Source organism: Mixophyes fleayi, chromosome 4 (assembly GCF_038048845.1).
Source record: "Mixophyes fleayi isolate aMixFle1 chromosome 4, aMixFle1.hap1, whole genome shotgun sequence".
Classification (NCBI taxonomy): domain Eukaryota; kingdom Metazoa; phylum Chordata; class Amphibia; order Anura; family Limnodynastidae; genus Mixophyes; species Mixophyes fleayi.
In genome coordinates, this window is record NC_134405.1 from 135,771,591 (window position 1) to 135,787,634 (window position 16,044).

Sequence of the window (16,044 nt, forward strand, 5' to 3'; positions counted from 1 at the left end):
TTTTGCATTGGACTGCATTAATTTGAGGTTTTAAAGGGTAAGTAATTAGGTGCTTGTGGCTTACTTTTGTGTAATGTCAATAAATGAAAGACTGTAAATGCCAACAAACATTCTCCCTTCCTCCCTCAGTTGCTGTACTCCTTTTCTGGCTGCTTCTTCTGATGAGAATAATATTGTCAAACAAACAGCAGAGCACCGGTCTAGTAGTTATCCAATCATAAATACAGTAATTATGTGGCTCACACTTCCAGCAAGTGAAACAATACACTACAACATCTTGTGTCCAAATCCATGTTTTGGTCTATTGTTGTAAAGAACTTTGGTGCACCAAAAGGTTGAAAATAAATCTAAAGTATATAGTATACAGTAATAGTATATAGAATAAAGTAAATCTATCCTTCCTATCCCTATAGTCCTGGAGAGGAGGAGGGGGTATCCTGGAATCTATGCTAGCTCTGATCTTGTACTGATGTCTTGTGCAGCTAGACCTAGTTGGTCAGCATGGATCCATACAGTGCAGGACAATTTTTCATATAAAACAGTTACTTACAATGTAAAGGGCTCATATAACTTGTTCATTAGGACTTTCATTCTCATCGATCTGTTTGTTTAACAAAGCTTCATGACTGGAGTGCATAGTGGACTATGGGATAAATAGATCAGAGCACACTTAGGCCTAATTCATCTTATATCCAGCAGGTTTTATGAACACTCAACTACTCTGCTCCAAACTTTGGTTTGTTTACTGTGATACTAGTAAGAAAAATTGTAATTCTCAAATTCTGATATTTAGTACAATTAATTGCAAATACTAACACAATGATATTTATTTAGTGACTTCATTTTTTTAATATGGTTGTGCTTTAATGCTGGACAGAAACAAAAACAAAAATTATTGTTAATACTGACAGAGCAACACTTTTTAACAATATTCCTATAATTCACAATGTGCAAACCTCAAATTCAAGCCTCTGCAGCTAGATTGGCTGAATAGAAAAACAAGTGTTTGCTTCTTACATCTTTTATCTGGTTGACTAGCCATACTCTCTTGTAAAGTTATTGTAGATTTCCCAATACAATAGAGGTCACATGGGCAGCATGGTTGAGCAATGTGATCACTAGTCCTTGTTAAGTGATACCTAATACTATAGTTTTTGCTATGTGGGGTTGCTGAAAAGTCAGTCAAGTGTTCATATTTTTATAGGTAGTGAAGCCACTACATTTGAAACAACCATGTTTGGTGTGCCTGCCACATTGAAGCCATTTTATTGTATATGGAAGACTATAGATCATATTAGAGGAAATGTTAAATCCTATATTCTGAGTGCCTGGCATACAGTATCCAGCTGAAAGCAAGTACATAACAGGTAGTGGGTTGGTGCATATAGTTCCACAAGGTCAAATACAGCACTGTTTAAGTGGAGGAGTCACTTTCCAAGATTAAAGAAAAAAATATATTGTGTGTGTGTATATATATATATATATATATATATGTATGTGTGTATATATGTGTGTGTATATATTTTTCAAATACAAAGAATATGCCACACACAAAGATCAAGCTTTGTAGTTTTAAAAGCTCATTGGAAAAGCTGATGGCTTGGTTCAATATTGAGGAGCTTCAGTCCATAAATTTTCATAAAAAACAAAGAGATTTTCCCCTCATTTTATTTTCAGTAATGTTCATATATCTTTGGTAATTTGTCTATTTATGTTGTATGGACGGAGATTTGTTATGTGGTGCATTTAGTAGTTTGGGTGTTGGGGGTAGAAAGCAGGTACGAGAAATTACTGGAAATGTAATGATTGGCCTAAAACATACACATACCATGACCATTTATGGAAGGATACACAGTTGTTGGCCTTTAGGATTCTATTTGGAAGTGAGGGGTGAATGATTTATATCATATTGTGGCTAGAGAGGATCATCGCTGTTAAGATGAACCTGGTCCCTAAGTTTCTATACCTATTCCAGACTCTCCCCGTGAAAGTAACAGTCAGTGTTTCGGGCCTTGCATTGCTTTTTTCTTAAATTTGTATGGTATTGCAAGCCCCCTAGGATCACTGTGGCAGTGCTCAAGAAGCCTAGGGCTCAGGGAGGCAGAGGTTTTCTGGATATCAAACTTTATTACTTGGCATCCCATTTGACCCAGGTTGCAGTTACCTATATCCCCCCGCAGACCATAGCGTGGGTGGACTTGGAGACCCACTTCACGGGGGTCCCTACCCTGGCATCACTCTGGGGCCTCCCTAATGTAGACAAACCACCAGATGCTTCCTCCCTCCAATCTTTAGTTTTGTCTGTCCTATGGGACTCCTGTCGGATCAAATACAAATTATCCTCCCTCTTTTCCCCCCTGGTGATTCGTCACAACAATTTAAGCACTGGTTACATGCGGGAATTCAGGTGGTTTCGGACCTGGTCGTCAGTGGAACTTGGTCTTCTAAGTCGGATCTATACCACAAGTTTGAACCTTTTCGCCCGCTTTTCTTTGAATATTTCCAGGGCCGACACTTCATTATGTCCTTACCCCCCTTGTATCTCTCCGGACCCACAATATTTTTGAGCACATGTGCCTGCATAGCCCACTTACTAAAGGAATGATACCTGGGATTTATAATTGTCTTATAGAGACCACCTTTGATGCATCAGGACTGCATGAACGGGAATGGGAGAGGGATCTAGGGCCCCCTCCAGATGGATCCTGCTGGGAGGAGGTCAGGGAGGGGATTGCCAAAAGCTTGATCTCTACATTAATCAAGGAAGTGGCCTACAAATTGTATCATAGGTGGTACTATATCCCAGACAAGCTGTCTAGAATGTTTCCCTCGGCTACCCCGAGCTGCTGGCGGGAATGCGGTCGGAGGGGTATGATGCTACATATATGGTGGACCTGCCCTCGTATAGTCCCTTATTGGGACATGGTCCTTGCGCTTATAAACTCTGTGTCAGGACAACAGGTTGATTAGGACCTTTGGTCATTCCTTCTCTCCCGCCCCATACCTGATGAGAGCGCCCCCTTCTACAAGCTTATAGCCCATATCCTAGCTGCACCTAAATCATTAATAGCCAAGCAGTGGAAAGACCCTAATCTTCCTTCTATGCAGGAACTACGGAATTATATTTGGCATGTCGCACGCATCTGAAGTATTATGCAATACCTCCACGACAAACCACATAAATTCAACAAGATGTGGGCCCCTAAAGTATTGTGATGTTTGTATTCTTGTTGTTTCCTCACTAAGTAAAGAATAAAAAAAAGAGGGTGCATAAACTTAATGTAATTTTCAAAAGCCATTGACACCTATGAAATGCTTGTAATTTTACGTCAGTATACCATAGCAACATCTGACAAAAAGGTCTAAAAACACTGACGCAGCAAACTTTGTGAAAACCAATACTTGTGTCATTCTCAAAACATTTGGCCATGACTGTTGAATCTTTAGAGGGTGATGTACAAACAAGGCGAGACTCAGCTCAGCACCCTATTACGAACGTTTGAAAGAAAAAAAATTCAGGTAGCCCACTATGGTACCAGGCTGGGGGGCTGATGCCCTCCAGCCCACCTAGCCAGCCCGTGTTTACAAGCAAACCTAGAGAAGCCCTGATGAATGGAGCAAGATAAAGAATTATATGAATAGGAATATGAGATAAACAGAGCAAAATGCCAAAGATGCCCCTGATTGTTGGCTTATCGCTTCCCCGTCACCTACCACCCTCCAGGCCTCACCACATATCTTAGTCTTTGACACATCAAATTATATAAACAGAGGCTGTGATTCACACTTGAAAGTAGATTGATCAGTAGAGTAATTTAGGAAATGTAGGTTGGCAACTTGCACCTGCTATGTTTAGGATAATATCATTTGATGTTTAAAATATTTTGCTACTTAGATTTGTATGGATTGATAGTGTTTTCTAATGTATGATAGGGCTTTGCATTACGTGTTGCTAAAATCTTTTTCTACTGGATTACCTGTTGCCTGACTCTGCTTGTTTCTGGAAACTCCTTGTCAGTGGCCCCTCTCCACCCCTGGCTTGTTGTCTGGACCTTCCTTACTTGCTGCCTACTCCACCCTTCTGGCTTGACCTTTACTTCCCTGTTCGCTGCCTGCCCTCGATCATTTACATAGTTACTGGTACCCTGTGTATGCCACCTAATATACTACTACTAGCAGCCTCCATTGACCATTGCTACCTGGTGTTAGGAACCCCTCTAGCCGGTACAGCACAACCCGGAATCTGCTCTGCCAGTCAGGTGTTCACTGGAGCCCCTAGTGGTGGGAACAGACTTGGCCGCAGACTAGCAGAGGGTCGTGAAGTGTGTACCGACTAGGGGGAACCCAGGCAAGCGGAGTAAAGTCCAGGTAAGGATCAAGGGCCGGCAGCAGACAGGGAATCCAATACACGATCCAGGGTCAAGGGTCACAAGCACAGTAGCAAGGTCCAGATACAGGCAAGAAGGTCAGGGTCACAGGATACACAGGCAGGGTCAAATCCAGACAAGGGGTCATACACAGGTAATCAGTCCAAACAGGTTTTCACCAATACTAACAGGAGCAGGTTAGCTGACAGGCAGACTGGACGCTATAACCGGCAGGGAGGCTAAGCCCTCCCTGCCTTATATACAGACTTTAGCCAATCAGGGCTTAGCCCTGCAACACATCACAGCCCAAGCCCAGACAATAATTAGCCCACAGGCTATCTTGGCGCATGCGCCCGGCTGCCTCACTTGCCGGGGCGCACCGCTTGTTACACTCGGCATCCCGGTCGTCATGGAGATGGCCGGGACGTTCACTAGGAACAGGAAGTGAGTTGCGGCGGTGCCCGAGTCCGCCGCGGCTCCTGACAGTACCCCCCCCCCCCCTTGAGGAGCGGTTAAGGAACCCCGACACCCAGGTTTTTTAGGGAATTTTTTGAAAAATTCTCTTAAGTTTTGTAGCCTTAAGTTTTCTCTGCGGGACCCAGGACCACTCCTCCAAGCCGCGATTCCACCACTGTACCAGGAAGTGCACCTGAACCTGCACGTTCTTAGAATCGAGAATCTTCTGAATTATGTATTTTTGAGGCTTATTCCGATTCTGTACATGTGGACTTGGAGGCTGGGATTGACTTGGGTATAGTACAGGCTTAAGCAAAGAGCAATGAAATGTGTTTGGTATCCTTAATGACCCAGGAATTTTCAACCTGAATGCCACGGCATTGATCTGCTTAATAATGAGAAACGGACCGATGAATTTAGGACCCAATTTCCTGCAAGGCTGTCTGAGCCTAATATTTCGTGTAGAAAGCCACACTTTCTGCCCCACTTTAAGGGAGCAGGTGGTACGGTGGCGATCAGAAATTTTTTTTGCAGAAAATGAGGCCCGTCTTAAAGCGAATTGCACTTTTTTCCAAATGACCTGGAGGTCAGCAGCTGTGGAACGAATCTCCGGAATACCAGCGGATCTGAGGGAATACAAGGAATTGGATCTGGGATGGAAACCAAAGATGCAATAGAATGGCGAGATTTGCGTAGATGAATGATATGAATTGTTATAGGCGAATTCTGCCCAGGGCAATAAGGACGACCAGTTGTCATGAAATTCGGACGTGTAGCATCGTAAGAACTGCTCCAAGGACTGATTAACCCTTTCAGTCTGTCCATTAGACTGAGGGTGGTATGCAGACGACAGGCTAATCTTGATTCCAAGCAGGGTACAAAAGGATTTCCAAAATTGAGCTATAAATTGTGACCCACGATCAGAAACAATGTCAACAGGAAGTCCATGGAGGCGGAATATGTGCTGGATGAACAGGACAGCCAGATTTCGAGCACTAGGGAGCCTGGCTAGTGGTATGAAGTGAGACATCTTGCTGAATCGATCTACTACAACCCATATGGTGTTGTGTCCTGCAGAGAGTGGCAGATCAACGATAAAGTCCATGGACAAATGAGTCCAGGGTTTTGCAGGAACGGGCAATGGAATCAATTGACCTACCGGACGATTCCTGGGAACTTTATTCCTCGCACAACCCTCGCAAGAGAGAACATAACTCCTGACATCAGTAGGTAACGATGGCCACCATACAGTACGGGATAAGCTTTCCAACGTTTTCCGGACTCCGGGATGTCCAGCAGTCCTTACTAATGTGAGCTTCTGCAAGAACCGCCTTCCTTAAATGAACCGGCACAAATAAACCATCCGGGGTATTATCCGGGGCTATCCTTTGAAACCTTTGGAGTGTAATGCTCAGGTCTTGGGTCAGCCCAGCATGGATTATGGAAGGGGGAATGATAGGTTCCGGATTCATAATAGGAACATGATTTGCCAGGAAGCTTCTAGACAGAGCATCTGCTCGGACATTCTTAGAACCTGGTCGGTAGGTGATAACAAAATCGAATCGAGTGAAAAATAGCGAACAACGGGCCTGTCTGGGGTTCAGACGTTTGGCCGACTGAATATATTGTAGGTTTTTATGATCCGTAATCGCGGAAATCTGATGCGTGGCACACTCCAGCCAATGACGCCACTCTTCAAAGGCCCACTTAATTGCCAATAGTTCTCGGTTCCCCACGTCATAGTTGGCTTCCGCCGGAAGAGAATTTACGAGAAAAGTAAGCACATGGATGCAGACGGTGAGTATGAGAGTTCTTCTGAGACAATATAGCACCGACATCGGAGGCGTCAACCTCAAGAACAAATGTTTTTTTAGGATCTGGGTGTCTAAGGACCTGAGCGGATACAGAGGCTTTTTTCAGGCTTTCAAATGCAGCTATTGCTTGAGGCAACCAATTAGTGGAATCCATTCCTTTGTGAGCCAGGGTGACAATAGGAGCCACAATATCACCAAAGCCACGAATGAACTGTCTATAATAATTGGCGAAGCCCAGGAACCTCTGCACCGCTTTGAGATTATTTGGTTGCACCCAATCCAGGATAGCTTGGACCTTGGTTGGATCCATGGAGAACCCTTCCAAAGAAATTACGTAGCCTAGGAAGGATACCTTCTGCACCTCAAACTCGCATTTTTCTAGTTTGGCATAAAGGTGGTGTTCTCGCAATTTCTGTAGGACCTGTTTGACGTGGCCCCGATGTATAGTTAATTACTTGGAATAGATGAGAATGTCGTCTAAATAGACGACCACGAAACAATCAAGGAACTCTCGTAGCACTTCGTTAATCAGATCTTGAAACACAGCAGGTGCATTACTGAGGCCAAACGGCATGACCAGATACTCGTAGTGGCCGGAGTGTGTATTGAATGCCGTCTTCCATTCATCTCCCTCTCTGATGCGAATGAGGTTGTATGCGCCACGGAGATCGATTTTGGTGAAGACCGTGGCACCTCTTAACTGATCGAATAACACAGAGATGAGATGGAGCGGTTAGGTGTTCTTGACTGTAATTTGATTGAGACCCCGGTAGTCAATGCAGGGCCGCAGTCCACCATCTTTTTTTGACACAAAGAAGCATCCGGCAGCTACAGGAGATTTAGATGGCCTGATGAACCGCTTCTCAAGATTCTCCTCAATATAAGCTTGCATGGACTTGGTCTCGGGACCAGAGAGAGAATATAAGCGCCCCTTAGGTAACTTGGAACCAGGAATCAGCTCAATAGCACAGTCTAAGTCTCGATGAGGCGGTAAGGTGTCAGCAGCCTTTTTGGAGAACACATCCCAGTACTCATGATATTGTGCGGGAAGTTGCTCCGGAATAGACTGGATTACACGCAGAGGCAGAGTCAAGCAGGACTGTGTACAATACGAGTTCCACTGGACAATTTCACCTTTTTCCCAATCCACGACAAGATTGTGACAGGAAAGCCACGGATGGCCCAGGATCAGCGGGACTGATGGACAGTCGATGAAGAGGAGGGTTATGGCCTCGGAATGGAGAGCTCCTATGTTCAGTTGTAATGATGGAGTCTCGCAAACAATTTTACCTCCAGGCAATGGACTCCCATCTAGACCACAAACTGTAACTGCAGAACGAAGTTTACCATAGGAATCCCAGCAGAAAAGGCAAACCCGATGTCGAGGAAGTTGCCGGCCGCTCCACTATCAATAAAGGCAGACAGGGCCACGGAACTGGCACCGAAAGTAATTTGTGCAGGAATCAAGACAGCATTCTTTTGGGAAACGATTTGCAACCCCAAGTGGACTTTTCCCAGACATGCTCCCTTTTCAGGTTTGTATGGACAAGAACAGGAAAAGTGGCCCTTATTGCCACAATAAAGACATAGGCCTTGTGACCGTCTCTTGTCTCTTTCCTCCGGAGGGAGGTGAAACGCCCCTGACTGCGTAGGCTTCTCAACATCCGTGGAGGCTGAAATAATTGCAGACAAACAAGAAGACGCCTCTTCTTTCTCTGTCTTCCTCTCCTCGATCCTCCTGTTAATTTTAATGGCGAGTTGCATAAGGTTTTCCAACGAGGTGGGGGAAGGATACTGCACAAGTGAATCCTTAATCTCCTCTGACAGTCCTAAGCGAAACTGGCTGCGTAACGCTGGATCATTCCACTCACTGTCAGGCGACCATCTGTGGAATTCAGCGCAGTATTCTTCTGCCGAGCGCAGGCCTTGCTTTAAGGGCCGTAGGTGAGCCTCCGCAGAGGCAACTCGATCGGGATCATCGTAAAGGAGGCCTAGTGCATTAAAGAAAGCTTCCAACGATTGCATGATAGGACTCGACTGTGGTAGGGTGAAGGCCCAGGACTGGGGGTCACCCTGCAGGAGGGAGATGACAATTCCAACTCTCTGCTGTTCTGAACCAGAAGACCGAGGCTTTAGCCGAAAGTAGAGTTTGCAGCTTTCTTTAAAATTCCGGAACAGAGCTCTATTTCCGGAGAACCGGTCCGGCAAATTTAACTTGGGTTCATCAACTGAACCAGAACTGAGCAGTGTAGTCCGGGGGACCCCGTCTGGGGAGGACAACCGCTGGGACAGTTCCCGGCTCATCTGGTAGAGGGTCTCAACATGACCCGCCAGGGCTTGAAGAGGAGACTATTTGGTTCCGCTTTCTTCCATACCGACTTCGTCTCCGAAACGTGTAGGCCGGTTATAATGTTAGGAACCCCTCTAGCCGGTACAGCACAACCCGGAGTCTGCTCTGCCAGTCAGGTGTTCACTAGAGCCCCTAGTGGTGGGGACAGACTTGGCCGCAGACTAGCAGAGGGTCGTGAAGTGTGTACTGACTAGGGGGAACCCAAGCAAGTGGAGTGAAGTCCAGGTAAGGATCAAGGGCCGGCAGCAGACAGGGAATCCAATACACGATCCAGGGTCAAGGTTCACAAGCACAGTAGCAAGGTCCAGATACAGGCAAGAAGGTCAGGGTCACAGGATACATAGGCAGGGTCAAATCCAGACAAGGGGTCATACACAGGTAATCAGTCCAAACAGGTTTTCACCAATACTAACAGGAGCAGGTTAGCTGGCAGGCAGACTGGACGCTATAACCGGCAGGGAGGCTAAGCCCTCCCTGCCTTATATACAGACTTTAGCCAATCAGGGCTTAGCCCTGCAACACATCACAGCCCATGCCCCGACAATAATTAGCCCACAGGCTATCTTAGCGCATGTGCCCGGCTGGCTCACTTGCCGGGGCGCACCGCTTGTTACACTCCACGTCCGGCCGTTGCCTTGGCAACGGTCGGGCCCGAGAACCGGAAATGACATCCCGGTTGTCATGGAGACGGCCGGGACGTTCACTAGGAACAGGAAGTGAGTCGCGGCGGTGCCCGAGGCCGCCGCGGCTCCTGACACCTGGTTACTAAGATACGTTTTTATTACTATGAGTACAAGACCTGGGGGCATCTGAGTATCTGTGAGCATATCATGTTCTACGGGAAAGGTGGCTGCTATAGGTGAAGACCTCTAACTGCCTTGTTCTTAAGAGCTTGTCTAGTTTCCAGCGGGAGCCATGACAATGAGATGCAAATAACACTGAATTTAATATTATTACTGTGTAGAGGAGATCTATCCGTACCTCCTCTCTCTATAAGGTATCCCAATAGTGTTAGAAATAAACAAATCATTTGTCTGAACTTGCTAATTACTCTGTTTAACCATATTTAGCCTTCTAATTCCATTTAAAAGATACAAAACGAAAACTGTTGTTGAATTTAGCACCATATATTTCACAGCAGAGTTGTTACTCAAAGGTGCTAAGTGCCTGTATAGCAATTGTGCATACTGCCTTTTAGTCATATGTCTAAAATGTGTTCAATAATGTAAACAGGAATTCAGTATTTCTGTAAATTTGTTTTTATAGTAAGTGTTATTTAAAGTAATTAGGGACATGTTACTTCTCAAACGCATGTAATTTTCCATGTATTTTTTATGAATTTATCATGCAGGTTTCAACTTTATGAATAGAGTAGGTCAAATCATTAGATTAGTCAAACATGAGCTGATGTTATGCCTTCTTGCAACATCAGAAAAGTCAACAAAGAAATGTGAGAAATACTAGTCCCTAAAGCTATGTGTATCTGTTAATTGCTGCAAATAGGTGATAACATTGTATAGATTGGTATAAATGTAGCAAACAGAAACTGCCTGATAGATGAGGAGATAACATATTCTATCCACTGGGTGCCCCACCAAGACAACCACTGTAAATGACTTAACCCCTTCGCTGCCAGAAGTGCCACATAGGTTCCACCAGGAATAACTATTTAAAAACAATCTACCCAAGCTAATAATATATAGCTTTGCCAGGATAGCTGGGCCTTTGTTTTGATACAATGTTTGAATAAATGTTTTTAACTTTTGAGCATCACATGGAGGAAAATAGGCAAAAATGAAAGAAAAATACACATCTATATTTCTGCCATTTCCTACTTTCTCACAATTATTTAGAACCCGGAATGATATACCTCAAAGTACTTTGTAATATATAGGAAAGGCAAATACGCTATGATCACTACTTTATCGAACACATCTGCAGTTCTGATACACTTCTGATACAATTACATAGTTTGTGAAGACTATTAGTAACTATTTCATGTTAAGCAGCTTATATCTTAGGTTCCCATGCGAGGTGGCTAGTGGTCCCTAACAGATACAGAGGGAGGCTGATAAAACCACACAGACAATTTGCTCACACCTACACTAGCATGGTATTCTCTGGGTAGGGACTGGTGATTTCATTTTTTTTCTTTGGCCAGAGCAGAAACATACAGGCTGGTGTACTGGCTGGATATATGTTTTAGGTTATTTAACAATGGAATTTATATAAAAGAAACCCAGCAGGCTTATTCTTTACCAATGAACAAAATAGAGATGCACAGATGTTAGTGCAGTGTCTAATTGTTGGGCAGTACCTGAATATACAACCTGAGGCTGGAGATTGTGCAATCAATTGAATGCACAAACCACAGATGGGTGGTACTTTTAAATAAATCTTTCCCTGCTGTATCCAGTCTGTTAAAGGATTTCTCCTTTAGTGGGTTTTAATCTCCTTAATGTTCTGGCAAATGTATGTATGACCATTTATACCATTATATATGACTATTACCGTCAACCAACTCCTCGCAAAGATACATCTAAATTAACCTAATAAATATCATTCTTATATTCCCTTAAATCCACAGGCTTCAAGAATAATCACAGCAAGATATAACTTAATTTAAAGTGTGTTGTACTATATTATAGAACAATAAACAGCATAACAATATTTTACACAAAATATTGATTTTGGTGCCATACATCATTAATTTTTTGTTCTATAAATAATTGTGTATGTGTATGTGTGTGAATGTATTGTGTATGTTGCAGTGGGAGGAGGGGGAAGACCCATCTGACCTGGGGGTAAGGAGACCAAACACACACTCCATTCATCTCACTTAAAGTCCAACGGCCATTTTTAACACATGGTATTTCAAACACATACTAGATCCATCTGCTCTACTTTCTCTTTAAACCAACACTCTAGCAAAACGTTATATTAACGACTAATCCATCACTTTCCATGCATTTACACTAAACTGCATAAAGCAAACTATTTCCATTCAAAAACTCCATTACAGCATTAAACCAACACAGAATCACACAGGAATATGTATAACACCAATGCTTCCATGACCAAAACTTAACCAACACAGAACCATGTAGAACATAAACGCCTCCATGTATATCAACAATCTATCCCAAACACAACAGGAATTCCAAGAATTGTACAGAACTTCAGGCAATTCCGATCACATTTAACAGCTGTATAAATGATCTTTCATTCTCGTATACTCTACACACATGCGACTTCTATTCAACAACACATTACAACATTTATGTTTCCACACTCACCTTCCATTCAAACTCCATACTAGTCAGGGCCTTTATAGCCCATGCGGTTACTCACTTCCCTGCATGTTCACCTAGGAGCAATGACTTTATTTGTATAAAGTACAAAAAATACAGGGGATACATTACATTCAAGAGTACACAGTACACCGTAAAACATAATCATGCATACATTTTAGCACAATACAAGGTATAAAGTACAAGATATGACATCCTACACTATACATCAAGTACTGCACTAACCATTCAAACTTTAAACAATATAACTTTACAATAAAACAACAGTGGATGTGAGGGGGAGGGTGGGGGAGACACGAGCAAAAAGTTTTATTGAGGACAGACACAAAGGGAAGGGTGCATAAATAGACATGACATTCAATAATACTTTAAACTGTGATGGGGAATGGGTTGAAGGGGGTAAGGAAGGGGAAGCTCAAACCAAAGATTTTATTGAAAAAAAACCACAGTGGGGAGAAGGAGAAGAGGGAGACAATAATCACCTAGGAGCAATGTCTGCTCAGGCTAGCTGCAGCTCCCAAAAAGACCCTTTCTTTCTCTGTGTAAAGTGTAAAAACCTTTCTTGTGGATGGAGACTACCTTTCACAAGAACCACTCACAGCATTCATATGCTAATTACTGACCAAATGCTCCAAAAACCTGATTAACTGTATTTACAAGCCTCATGCTTCCCAGTGGGGGGGAGAGGTTTTTTTTCCCTAATCAGTGCTAATTCAATTGTGGCTGAATCTGTTCATATATTGTAAAATGAAACATAAATAATAGATTATTTATGTACTCTTCATCACAGTCTTTAACTAGTCATTCTGGAAACCTTCTCTTTGGTTCCCTGCTGATAACACATTCCCTGTCCTTCAGTTCTCACCTGGCCAGCAGCAGATTGCAGTCACACCTTGTGACCCACTACAGCTTTAGTAGCAGGAGAGACACTATGGAGCTTGTAAACCCCTATAAAACGTGAGTAGGCGATTTGTACATCATTATTTCATATATAAACTCATGAAGTGTGGCTAATGATATTTAAAATGAACATATGAAACAATCTTGCAAATATTATATATATGTATTCTATTACACTGTTTGCTATTTGTAGGTGTGCTGCTTTATGAGATGTGGTAAACGGAGGTAGTAGGTTTTAGGGGGCAGCAAACTATAAGGTATTCATTTAAAAATTCCTCTTGCTGCCGTCTTGTCATTAGATGGAATAATGGTGAAAGTGACACTTTTATTGTGTGCATAACACTAATACAAATGTTTGAAATGTTCTATGTGAAGGATGTAAAAGGTGGCAATTTAACTGCTGCCCGGCCAGCAGAATAACCAGCCACACCTGGGAAAGTGACAGAAAATATACTAATGTCGTTGTGTGCAATTTGCTGTTTAGTTAAGTCCTTAACTAACATTTGATAATTGTTTTGCTATCGGGAGTACACTGTTATTTTGAAGACAGTGAAATATATCCATGTTCTTTCCAGAGGATTATAAGTAACATGGGGATAAAAAATATGCATAATAACTATAATTACAATTAAGTATAAAGACTCAGAGAGAAAGGAAGGTTATAGTGAAATTTACATTTTGTTTATTCACAAGTATTAAAACATTCATTAAGTAAGGAAAAAAATGCTTTTTATCTCCAAAAGTGCACCTGTATTTTCATGTGTATCCGCTTTCTAAGCTCGGGCAGAACTCGGCACACATCAACATATAAAAACAAATGGTGCTTAGTAGAATGAGTAAATATAATTGTAGCAATATGGTCAGCACTGGCCAAAGGAACATCTGAGGCTGGGGTTCTGATAGACACCTTCTCTGCTTACCCTAATACTGGCCCTCAACATTTGCAGCAGTGGCAGATTCTAGTTAGGATGTTTGGGTTTTCAGTGCAGGACCCAGGCAGTACAGGGCCCAGGATTTCTCCGGTCTAACTGAATGGTACAAGTATGAACTTGTCAGCGTAGGGTTAAGATTTGCTGTTTATTCAAATTAACTTATGAATGTTTAATGCAAACCATTTGGAATATTAAGGAAGTTTTATATAATAATACACTTGGAATGAGGTCTTTACTGAGTGTTCCAGAGAAAATTCAAACTCAAAAGTGGTCTTTATTTTAGGTCTGAGCACTAACCAGTGACAGAGCGATGCTCCCCAACTCCTGCAACACCAATAACTTTATTTTTATTAAAAACGTTGAGATGAGGGAAGTGACCTCCTGTTTTTAGGCAGTGTATTCAGTGGTGCGTTCAATGACCATTTATTTTCCACCCACTTTATGTAGTTTATACTAACATGGATATATCAAATGTGTGTCAAAATGACTCTATCTTAGTCAATCTACGAGGCATTTAAAGGGTTAACATAGATTGCCATGATAATAAACGTTAAAATACTTTCCAAGAGAATAACAGCCATAAAAACATTCTGTGTCAATGCTGAGTTGGTTTTGATGTTGCTGTAAACCTTCTCCTTTTCCCCCACATGAAGTTTTATGTAAAGCTAATTACCCTCTTTACTACCAATATCCTGCGTTAAAAGCCCATCACAGAACGTTCTGTCTATAAAGGACAATGACAGCTTCCCATGTGCTCTCTTGTGCAATAACTAAGGTGTGTGGTTGAGATGAGTGTCCATGTTTCCCTGTCCATGTGAGTGACAATGTAATGCTCAGAAAGTAAACATATAATAGGGTGCAAGGTGCTAGTTTAAAAATAAATGAGTTAGTTTAATAAAATATTTTAGTTAAGTAAATAGAAACAAACTTTTTTTTTGGCCTGACAAAAATAACTGAATTCTTATAGAGAAAACCTGAGGAAAAACATGCATTGCTTGAGTGATGTCACAAGTGACTTGCCCTAAATTGTGATTCCTACAGTCTGACTGCAACCTAAAAGATACTAGTGGCCAAGTCTAAAATATTTGTTTTTTTACAATTTACTACATAATTTATTTGAATGCATCTAATTCATTAAGTTCTGAGTTGATTTTTTTTTTTCACTTGAACTTTGTTTTAATAAATAATGTAAACCACACTAAATGAAATTAGTGTACTTAAGACCAGTGTCTATTTTACATTTAAATTGGGTTTCTTTTAGTGCACTTATACAAGTAAAATGTATTTGTAAGCCTTCTAATTTGTTAGAAATTTGTAAACCTAATTTAATCCATTCATGTTCAGTCCATATGACTTTTGTTTTGTTTTTATCAAATATATTTTATTGAGTTTCATATATTACAAATATATAAAACAAAAATAACCACAAAATACAGTAAAAAGAAAAAGCTGCTAATTAAAAAACAGACCTACTACTCACCTTTCTAAACATTCAGCCACTGCTTCTCATAACCCTTCCTCTGAAGGTGCCTCTTTTGTGAAGAACGATCTACCCAGGCAACCAATGCGACATTGGAGATGGTTTCAGGGGATGTGGTCAATTTTCCAACAATGGAAATGTCGGCAGTTATCCTGTCGACATGAAAATAAATTAACAATAATAAATTCACAATGTCGACAATCACAATACCGACTATATCACTATACAGACCCACCAACATTGCTCTTTTAGTGTTGGCATTGTGATTGTTGACATGAATGTCGACAATCACGCTGTTGACATTTTGAAGCTGTCATCAGAATGGAAGTGTCGATATTTAGCCTGCCAACATTTTAATGTGAACAGGTTAACTGCCGACATTTCCATTGTGGACATTACGTACCCAGCCCAGTTTCAGAACTCTCACTTCACTC

At 42.0% G+C, this 16,044-nt stretch overlaps 1 protein-coding gene across 1 annotated transcript in view; it reads left to right on the forward strand.

The window, feature by feature from the left end:
• The first annotated feature begins 13,115 nt into the window (after positions 1-13,115).
• LOC142152109 (stimulated by retinoic acid gene 6 protein-like) overlaps positions 13,116-16,044 on the forward strand; it is a 44,131-nt gene continuing 41,202 nt past the window's right edge. Inside the window, exon 1 of the mRNA XM_075208405.1 lies at positions 13,116-13,255. Coding sequence (XP_075064506.1) covers positions 13,230-13,255 — 26 coding nt within the window. The 5' untranslated portion in view covers positions 13,116-13,229. The remainder of the gene's footprint in view (positions 13,256-16,044) is intronic.